At 40.4% G+C, this 10,936-nt stretch overlaps 1 protein-coding gene across 1 annotated transcript; it reads right to left on the reverse strand.

Annotated features, from left to right (window-relative positions):
- Positions 1-432: 432 nt before the first annotated feature.
- LOC311270223 (FERM domain-containing protein 6) lies at positions 433-10,249 on the reverse strand. The gene is made up of 14 exons (XM_084374967.1): positions 10,101-10,249; positions 6,926-7,120; positions 6,695-6,785; positions 5,037-5,116; positions 4,763-4,839; positions 4,443-4,638; positions 4,177-4,332; positions 3,668-3,733; positions 3,113-3,181; positions 2,850-3,024; positions 1,995-2,279; positions 1,542-1,673; positions 1,351-1,418; positions 433-1,241 (listed from the first exon to the last, which is right to left on the reverse strand). The coding sequence occupies exons 2-14, from the start codon at positions 7,001-7,003 to the stop codon at positions 951-953; spliced, it is 1,764 nt and encodes a 587-aa protein (XP_084231093.1). The 5' UTR covers positions 7,004-7,120; positions 10,101-10,249; the 3' UTR covers positions 433-950.
- Positions 10,250-10,936: the final 687 nt, after the last annotated feature.

The raw sequence follows: 10,936 nt of genomic DNA on the forward strand, positions 1-10,936 counted from the left end.
ACAATCTTTCCAAATGAGTTCATACTGGCTGAAAACATTGGTTCTTTTGCATACCAATTACCATTAACAAAACAGTGATAATGTTCGAGAAAAAAAACAGAAAGGCTCTTTGTTGGGGGGGTTACATAATACAAAAATACTGCAGATTCATTATAAACTGGTTACAGAAATAGCGCTTTACAAATAATACTTTTCTGTTGTAATTGTGACAGTGGGAGGAGTGTAGACTGGGGAGCTTTGGATGAATGCATTACCAGCTGTAAAGAAGTTCGATTTTCCACTTCGGCATTGCTGTGGCGGACTAATAGGAAAAGCATGACAGAGCACACTATGCAAAAATAGTAATATATGATAAAATATGATTTTAAAAAAAGAGGACAAAGAAATACAAGAGCACCAACATTAGCACTATGGCTTCTGAAGATTTTCCTGAATAAAACAAGGTAACATTAGTGGTTACATTAGCAAATAGGCTAATGGCAAGGAAAGGAAGTCCCATCTTATGAACACCATAAAAAATCAAAATATCTCTTACTGTAAAATGTTATCGACATTCAGACTTTTCAGGGAATGTTTAACAGCATGAACTTTACAAAAGCGTAACAAATATGATTCGAAATGTTTTTGCTTAGAGAAGATGAAATGTAATAAAAAAATAGTGCAAGTAGTATGTACAGAATATACAACATTAATAAATATGCTCTGTGTACTGATGAAATGTTGCAGAATTAGATCTCTGTCATCTAATCTGCAGCTTTTCTAAGAGGAATGAACAGTCCTGTCATTTTCAGTAATGTCTCTCTGCAATTTTACACACACACATTCCTCAATTTCATCATCAACACATAGAAAACAACGAGACATTCATGTGCAGGCAACTCGCAAGTGAAGTTGCACTGTTAGTAGAGGAAGAGAACAGGTGTATTCGTGGACATCAGCACCTGACATGCTCAAAGTATGAACTCCAGGAACTGTTCGTCACCTAACATGTCCAGTGAGAGGCAGTTGGTAGACCTGCGGCCGTAGAAGGAAGGTTTGTTTTGGCTGTGCAAAAGGGGGTAATGACTGTTATCAACAGGGGTCTTTGTGTTTGCTGAGGCATCTGGGAGCCCAAACGTATAACTGTGGGAGGAATCAGGTGGCAGCGTCGTCCCCAGGGGTGCCGGAGGTGGAAACAGACGTACATCATCTAGACTGTGGCTATGCCTGTCCACGCAAACTTGTGCCCTAGATTTCATCACCTAAAACAGAGACAGAAAGTAAAGATATGAGGTAAACAAAGTGAGTAAGTTCCACAGGGAAAATAAAGGAGGCAGACAAAAAGAAGGCAGAGGAAGTTAGACAACCAACCTGTTTTAACATATCTTTGTTACGTAATCTGAGATCTTCATCACTGTCTGCGGGGCACACTTTGCTTTCTGTAGAGCCAAAAAGACAGGGTTTCAGAATACAGATTTAATTTGTTTTTGCTGGTTGGGCGAGAAAAAGTAAATCATATTTACACAATATCCATATGCATGTCACAATGAAATTATTAATACCTGATGAGTGAGTCTCGGAGGGGCGTTCTGCACAATCCACCGACACTCCTTCAAGAAGATCAGCCAGCTGGAACATCTCATCAGGATCATCCACGAGAACCCCCTTTGGACTTACAATATCAGCCTTGATCTCTGTAAAAAAATGGTAGATTCTGATAAAAAAAATGTTTTTACTCATTTGCTGTGGCCATATATGCATTTAAGAGAGCAACAGAAGAACAAGATAACATTTGAAGATGAGGTCTTCATTGAGCAGCATAGTGTATAGCCTGAGGTAGTACAGAATTAAACAGCACATTTATCACAAGATCAGCATGGGCACCTTTCTGCTTTCATGTCTAATAACTAACTATTACATCAACAAATAAAGCACCAATTGCCTCTAGAAAATATACAGATGGATCGATTAAAAAGTCCAAATGTACAAAAGTTTCAATATAAAAATCCTCTCACCTTCCTCTTGCCACCCTTCATCTTCCATTCGTGCTTTACTGTTTGCATCAAACCCGGAGGTACAGGAGCTGCCACGGCTGGCTGCTGAGCTAAAACACTTCTCCGCTCGCCGCTGACCTTCTTCCTCCATGGAGGCCATCTCTGTGGAAATGCTGTGTTGGCGGGCGTCAGCTTCAATTCCAGAGCTGCTGGTGGAGTGTCGGGACAGGCCAGGGCTGCTCTCACTGCCTGGCGGGTCCAAGTCCAAGTCATCACTGATGTATGACTCTCTGTAGCGCTTTTTCTCTGAAATTAGGAAAAGAGCATACAATAAATCATCTAAAGAAACTAAGGCCACCTGTGTTTGTTAAGAATTTGGTAGAAAGTAACGAAGACATACAGAGGATACTAGTTGTCATGGGTAATCTAGACACTGCACTACAGAGCTATCGTCAGTGTCACCCATTAAGGGTTATTGATCGATGAAAACCTATTGATTCTCATAGCTTATTTATTAATTTATACTATTATATTCAGACCTTTAAACACGGCAAAATACTTATTTTCAATTGAGGAGCATGAATTATATTTTTATCTTGTAGGGTGCATTTACTTAAATGTATCCAGCAGAGATCTATTAGCATTTTTTCAAGCACCACAGGACTACAAAATATCACATATTTAAACACCAACTGCGCTAAAGACATATTTATTGAGCAGGAACCCTTTTGATTCATTGTTGCAGGAAAAATAAGCTTTTCTTAAGTTATGCATTGAACCAAAGTGCTCTGCTGAGTACAAGTGGCCCCAAGCCAAACTGTAATTAATTATCACCAATACTAATCTTGTCCTCGTATTAACTTCTCCCTCCCCTACCTTCGCTCTCCTCCAGCTGGCGTAGGTGTTTGAGGGCAGGTTGGAGGCTCCTGTAGATGCGATGGCTGTTGCTCAGGTGCAGGAGGAGGTGGCGAGAGCGGAACGAAGAGCCGGTGTAGTAAACCAGCTTTCTGGCTGACGGCAAGCCATCTGGCTGGATCTCGAATTTCTTACCCTGAATAGGGCGACATATTATATTTAGTGCACATAGCTAATGATTCCACCTTATCTTAAAAGAGAATGGAAATGAGCAGTGTGCATACGAGGAAGGTGAGACGTCCCACATTTGTCCAGGGGAAGTCGTACAGCATCTGTCGAATGTTGTTCACCTCCTATGAAGACAAAACACATTTAATCCGAAGAAATAGCTCAAATGTTTGTGTGCTTTTGTGTTTGAAAAAAGCATCATAGACTACTGGATGTGTAATCTGCTTGGACATTTTTTTAACTAAATGATCAATAATCAATTGTCTTTTTGTTCGCAGGAACCATCTGGACTTGGGGAAGAGGCCAAGAGCTTCTCGAGGTATCTCACGGTCTGTTGGCTCTTTAATCAGCCAGGCCTGCAGCCCTAATCCCCCCCAGATGGCCCCTGATGGACAGATCAAACAACTGACGGGCATGGCAGACAGCTCCTATCTCCTGCTGCACTGCTGCTGGTGGCAATCCCACACATTCCTCACACGTCTAGTCAGAGGTTTTATAGCGGCACAGATACAAAGACTGAATCTTTGAGCAAACGCAGATTCACTCTCATGTGCGTATGTGTTGACGCATACAACACTCTGCATTAATAACACACTCACACATGCACGCACCTGATAAACCTGCATTCCTCGCAGGGTCAGACCGAGCAACGCCGTTCCTCTCTCTGCCTTTTTGTCCTGGACAAATGAATGATGAGATGTCAGAGAGGCATCTGAGCAGTTCAGATAAGATAGCTATTCCACAGTTGAGCCCCTCGCCCAGTTCAGTGGGAAACATTGGGCTGCTTAGGGAGCATATTACGCAATGGATCGGCCAGCCTTCAAAATCTCACTCAGTAGAGGAGTGATTTTGAAATGGGGAGGACAATAAACTGGAATAGATGGATGAGTTACGTAATGGCCTCATAGTCATTTGTTCAGCACAGCTCAAATGAAGCCAAATTAACAGCGTTTGTGTTGTGAAAGACAGCATTCCAGTCAGAGGGGAGGCTGTAGGTTCAAAAATAGCTGATAACAAATTCCATTACCCACCAGCCTAAATAATAATTTCTTATTTACAAAGTTTAATTCAAAAAACTTGTTTCAATTAATGACACAGAAATACTATATTGACTTGTGACCTTTTGCAGTCTGTAAAACGTGACGGGTACATCCTCCAGCCGACACGACTCCCTGATGAAGTGCAGGATGGCATCACGAGTAGACATGCCCCACAGCTCCTGATGCACCTTGGGCCCATGGCAGAGGAGATAGTTTACGCCACGCTTAGCTGTAATCTATAGAAGGAAAACAGGAAATATAACATATGAAAATCAAAACTTTTCAACTGATCATCAAGTAAAGTATAAAGTGCTCTTAAATGCTGCTCCCTCACAGTTGCACCTACCCAGGGGGGAAAGTACAGCTTGGGTTCAAAGTAAGGAGTGATCTCCATATCCTCTCTGGGCGGGGGGTGGTCACCGAGGTCAGCCTGCATGGCGTAACCTGCCAGCTGGAAGTACACCTCCTCCTGCTGACGACATTCAGAGTGAAGTACCCGCTCCCGCACGTCAGAGTAGTACAGATGCCGTGCCTTTCGTTCACTGGTACCAAAAAGGGAAAAAAAGAGGGATGTACACAGAAAGATGTCAGAAAGGAGGACAAAGATGGATGCAAGCTTGTTCAGGTAGTGAAATGCTTATAGAACATATAAAAAAAAGGACATACCAAAGGAGTCTGCCATTTTCTATGTAGTACTGCACTTTGAGGAAGAGTACTAGAGGCAGCGGTCTCTTCTGTAGTCCCTTTACGCAGAAAGAGACAGGTTAGAAATATTGTGTGTGTCAGCATCTTTTGTCATGCTAAATGAAAAGTTTTGGCATGTAGGCCACTGAACTGCGCCTCCCAATTAACTGACAAATTAGTTTGGTGGGGTCACAGCGAAATGCTTTTAATTTACTTCATTAAAAAATGTGCTGCCCTTCTCAACATGCTGTCGTACCTTTACTGAATCTTGCTTCAGTTCCTTAGGAAAGTACTTGGTCAGTTTCTCCTCCATGTCTAAAAATATGTGCTCATTGTCTGGAAAGGAGAAACACAATCAGGAAACAAGCAGACAGTTAGCGAGCAACAAAACACTGATGCAACCAAGCGCAAAATTCACCCAACAATGGGATTCATTAGGGGAGAGAAAAAAGCTCTTGTTCTTCCATTTGTGAATGAGGCTAGTTGGAAGCTAATGCCAACAATTCTAATGTTAATCTATCCATTCTTTAATTCAAGTGGTAGCACAGCAGCACCGAACAAACACTGCTGGCAGGAGCTTTGTTGGTTTATCATTCTGTAAAAGTGTGAAGATTAGAGCCGCAACAATTAGTCCATTCACTGACTAGTCGATTAAAATAAAAATAAAATCAGTTGCCAACAATTTTGGTGATCCATTAATCATTTTACTAATTTTTCAAGCAAAAATCAGTCTTTGGATTTTGGACTGTTAGTTGGAGAAAAGAAGCAATTTGAAGATGTCACTTTGGGTCCTAGGATAATTGTGATGAGCATTTTTCACCTTTAATAGACTAAACAACTGATTAGTCATGAAATTAATCATTAGTTGCAGCCCTAGTGAAGAGATGGGTAGATGCATATGGCATATGATAACTTTTATCTTAACGTGTTTATTTATTTATCCTGCAATCCCCTGAATATAACCCTTAACCAACTTTAATGTTGATTTATGGAAAACAGGTGGAATTTGATTTAAATAGAGGGGCTAAAAAAGCTGTTTGCAACCTGTGCAGAAAACGAGGATGTTGAATATTTCCCAGCCTGGTCCTATGAGTCATAACAAGGGCATTCTCAATTTGATCCACCTTATCTCTTTTGTTCAACTTTGTGTAGCCAAATCATGCTCTACAAGCTGTTTCACAACTCGCTCCTTTAACCATCCATCCCTCCTTTCAGCCTGTCTTGTTCTCTGTGTGACTCATTCCAACTACTTCACCTCTCATCCTTCATTTAAGGGTTGAGTAAGGCAGCTTGTGTCATCATGACGAGTCCCCCTACCTCTTTTCCCTCCACTCCCACCCTCCTCTTCCCATCATCAATCCATCCCTCCCCTCGGTGAAGAGGAGGAATGCAAGGGTGCATTCCAGGCTTAATGAAGTTAATATTGCAGGAATCCAGGCCTAAGTGATCGCTGAACCAACACCACAAAAACAAAAGGCTGCTTGTTCAAGTGGTGAGCCACACAAGATTACTGAGGCATTTCAACGTATTTGTACAAAGAAAGAGAACGGGAACACAAGGAAACAGAAAGTTCAGAACTTTGTTCAGCAGCTGAAGTGGATTACACCATTCAATTATGCAGACTGGGCGGGCAGAAATATATATATATATTTTTTTAGCTCCGGTGCCTTTTGGCTGAAAACATTTTCCTCAATACAACATAAACAAGTGCCATCAGAAGAGTAGCACTGCAAAGCCCTGCCGTAAATCATAATCCAAACATGAGTTCTGTTTACAAACTAACTGATTCACTGCTGAACTGTGGTAAGAGAACTGCATGATTATCTGTCTCAGTCTTCTGACAATACTGCTGTGTGCTCTGGTGTGAACATTTTCAGGTTGAGAGGTTGAGGAGTCAGTGAGGACTGGACTTACCCTTCACCACTGTGAGGCCAAAGAAGTGCAGCTCTTTGATTCCAAGAAGCTCTGCCACACGATTAAAAACATCCTGCCCTGTGGACTTCAGCTGGAGCAGGTGGGAAGACAAAGAAGTCAGAGTTTAATATGCATTCACAATGTGCCAAAACTATAAATACTGATGTGATAAGCAGAATTTTGACCATTGGTAAAGACCAAGAGGACAGCTAGAGATATATAAACGCTCACCCCAATGGTGATGTCCAGCTGGTCTTTGTTGGGGAGGAGAACACAAATGGTTCTCTCCTGCTTTATCGAGGTGGACATGATGTCTTGTGTATGTCTGTGATAATTACTTTCTCACAGTGTTACTCCTTCAGTCTTCTCTTGCTTCCTCTATCTGTCACTTTTTATCTGTTCCAGGGCAATTTGTCCATATTGCATCTAAAAAGAGAGACAACATAGGAGTGAGATAAGGAAAGAAAATTAAAAAAACATAATCTAACAACAGTTCAATGTGAATGATGACGGCAGCGGAACAGAATTTAAAACAGATTATGAGATCGTGTGTAAAAAGGAAAATTATACCAAACTGAAAGATATTTAACAAATAAGACAAACTCTTCCTGAAAATGTTCAGAGATGTGCTACACATAACAATCTGCAATGATATCAGCATACTGCCAATCAAAGCAAAAACAATCCTATACTCAGACGTAAGTGCATGGATGTCTCCCATTATCCCATAACCGAGATTAGCTCAATAAGGCTTGTCCCTTCTGAGGGGTTAAAGGACAAACGCTTTAGCATCACCACAATTATCTTCCAGATTGATCATCCCCCCCAAAAAATTAATGAAATACATGGCTTAAGCAAAGACATAAGCTGGTGTACCCTAAAAAGCATCTTGATCCAAATCATATGAAAATGCTGCAGCAAATACAAAAGTGTATAATTGAAAAACAAAATAAAATGAGCTTAGATACTCTAATCCTAACAACAGGAAACAATCAATCAGATAATCCTTGTGAAAACCGGTTTCTTTTGCAACCATAACTACAGCAACAAGGTTATATAAAAATAAGTGTCTTATTAGAGTCTGCTTAAATTACCAAAAGAAATGGTCCATAGTGGACAGGGACAGTCTGTTTGCAACCAGATCTCACCTGAAGTCTGACCCCAAGCCCCAACTGGTACGAGGTTCATCTGATTAACGTCTCAGAATCAATTAATCAGGTTAATTACTGCCGCGCGCCGACTCTGATCCCCTTAAATCCTGCACTAACCAGTAGGAAAAAAAGGAAAGAAAAAAAAATACAAGGAACCAAAACAAATGATCCCTAACTGACGCAGCCTGCAAATAAATAGCATAGTGGTGTGGAGGAAACAAACTGCTGTTTCTCTGCGTCATACTTGTGTCTTTTAACATACTGCCGAAAGAAGAAGTTTATATATGTTTAAAAGCACCAGATGCAGCAGGCTGAGAAAATTATATATTGTATAGGTGTTGCCACCAGCTGGAAAACAAGTTGTGGCAACTGCAGAAAAGTGAATGATCTAGACTAAGAGGGAAAAACATTTGTCTCACCAAATATGATTATGAACATGTTCAAACATGGCCTCACTCACATCTGTGTGTCAGTGCAAACAGTCAGTTCAAAGAACCTGAAATTCCAGTAGCTTCAACATCTGACTTGTTTTTGACAGTCAAGCTATATTGTACGTGTACACTGACCGACACTGTAGCAAATGTTAGAAAAACTTAACAGACCCAAGTACATTTTCACCCGAACAACATATAAACAATTCTTACACCATTCTCTTCAATCGTCAATCTACTTTTAGTGTCTTGAAGTTCCTCTTAAATATAATTCATGCCCGTGAGTGTTGTAACTCTTTACTGTAGTTGGTCTATGTACTGTACCGAGGCACTTTTTAAAATACTTCTTTTTTTGATTACTGAGATATTGGAAGAAGATGTTGCAGATATATGTCAGCAATTTTAGAGCAATTCACATGTGTAGCAATGAGACTGAAAACAGAGAGAGATTTAAGGAGAAAAAAAAAAAAGGTTTTTGCAGGAAATGGATGGTCTTGTCAGTGTTTTTTGTTTGTTTGTTTTTGGATATGCCCTGAATCTGAAAACGCTTTTATACTAGACATATCAATAACTAAAATACTTGTTTAGGAAATAAGTTGTTAGACATTTGAACTATACTTGCAATGCAATGTTTGGCCAGTCATTTCCCCCTTTTTGTATTGACGTTTAAGACTTTGTCCCAACTTAACTCTAATGCAATATAAAAGTGACTTAAGTGCTCAGTTGGAAAACCATACCACAGACAAGAGATATGATAAGTTTCTATGCACACTGATATTTCAATTCAGTCTAACTTACCAAACAGAATGTATTTACAACACATAGCCTTATATAAATGATATGGATCAATCAAACAAATACTTAAAAGAATAAGCAGTAGTAGTTATCATTGCTGTCATATTACACCAAAATATGCCTGAAATAACTACAAACAATTAGGGAAGTCCTCAGTAACTAGTGCATAACTGGTGCAACCATACCAACCTTTCTCAGCAACAATCCCAGAGTATTATCAGTCTTCCCTGCACCCTCCCTCCAAAACAAGTTCACTATCAGCCCAAACAGTGTTGGCAGACGTCTGCAGACTACCCCCTTGTTGCTGACCAAGGTGGAACTTGGCATCACATGAGAGCAGCCATCTGTATGTCTTAATTCCCCCTCCAAGGCTGTCATAATCCCTACTTCTGAGCACACTGCTGGCTGTTGGAAAAACATCCCTCTGCACTGCCTGGGATCCTCACTGCCCGCTAAAACCATAAAGGAATAAGCTGAGAGGGGGCATGTGAATAAACAGGGGAAACCCATTTACACTCATCCCACTTGAAAACAATAGCCAGCCTTTCAGTGTCTGGGGGAGTTGTGCGTTTCTTTAGGTTTGACTCAGAGTCCTGACAGGCAGATTTATATCAATGACTCATTTAGAGAATAAAATCTTTGGCACTGGAGCGTAGAAAAACTAAAGGCTGTGGGAGATTTTAAAAGGTGTATTCAACGTTAAACTTCATTTTTCATCTCTACTCCTGGTCGCCTGGTATGTTATTTACGTCACCATATAACTTTAAGCTAGTAGCCGCTAACTTAATTCTGTCAGTTTGTTAATTAATACATATTTATGAGTGAGATACCAAGTTTCAGAAAAGAAGCAGGAGATTTTATAACCTGTGCACAAGAATTTCAACGCTGAAAGTTCACTCCCAGACGTAGTAACACTTGGGTAAAGTGTGTTGGGTGGGATGGGATGGTAGCGTTAACGACCTCACGCAACAAGTGCATCACTAACTTTGGCTACTCATTTAGCTAGGTTTGAAGCAATAAGTTACTTACCGTGACGTTATACGAGGCGAAGAAGTTAAAATTTTGGTCGCAGGTTTCCTCAAAGCTTGCTCAGACAAACAATCTTTTTATTTCTCCCAATAGAAAATGACAGAAGTTAGGAGGACAGTCGCTGGTTCGTCCCCCTCCCCACTGCGTGTTGTAACTTCTTCAACCAGAGTGGAGCCCTAACGATTGAGCCGTACCATGTAAGATACTTGTGGGGGTGGTCTGGAGGGAATTCATTCTTGTTGGCACTATTTTCATTTTCTATTCGATAATTATTTGAGTTTCATCCCACTTGCATTAACTAAGAAATAACAAATTTCTTCGTACAGACCGGAATATACACATTATAATATATTTCAATGCAGTTCTAAACAGATGTGCCCCCCCGTGTATTGTGTTGGTATAGCGATCTCGTGCTAATTACAGGTCCTACACATGAATCGTGCAGACCGTTTGGGCCCCTTGCTGTTAAATGACGGGAACCGTCAGGGTATTCTGGAAATCAATTAGCCTAACAAATGCAGCTTTTGTTACGATGAACCAGAGTCTTTAACACATTTATTTCACTTTTGTACACACGCGATCACTTACTGGGCTCGACTGGGAAATGATATATTGTGTAAAAATCAATGAGGATAAAAATTTAGTGTAAAAATGTCACTTTGCAACAGACAAAAAACATGACACTGACGTGTTGTTGCGAATTTAAAGAATATATTAAAACTCTGGCACATATTGACACTAAATAAGTAACAAAACCGTGAAGCTGTAAAAACATCTTTCCAAAGAGGAATGATGTGTTGTTGTCTACCTTTTATTTATTCCCTTTCTTTTTCTTT

The sequence above is a fragment of the Pagrus pagrus genome (assembly GCF_965226575.1).
Source record: "Pagrus pagrus genome assembly, chromosome: 15".
Classification (NCBI taxonomy): domain Eukaryota; kingdom Metazoa; phylum Chordata; class Actinopteri; order Spariformes; family Sparidae; genus Pagrus; species Pagrus pagrus.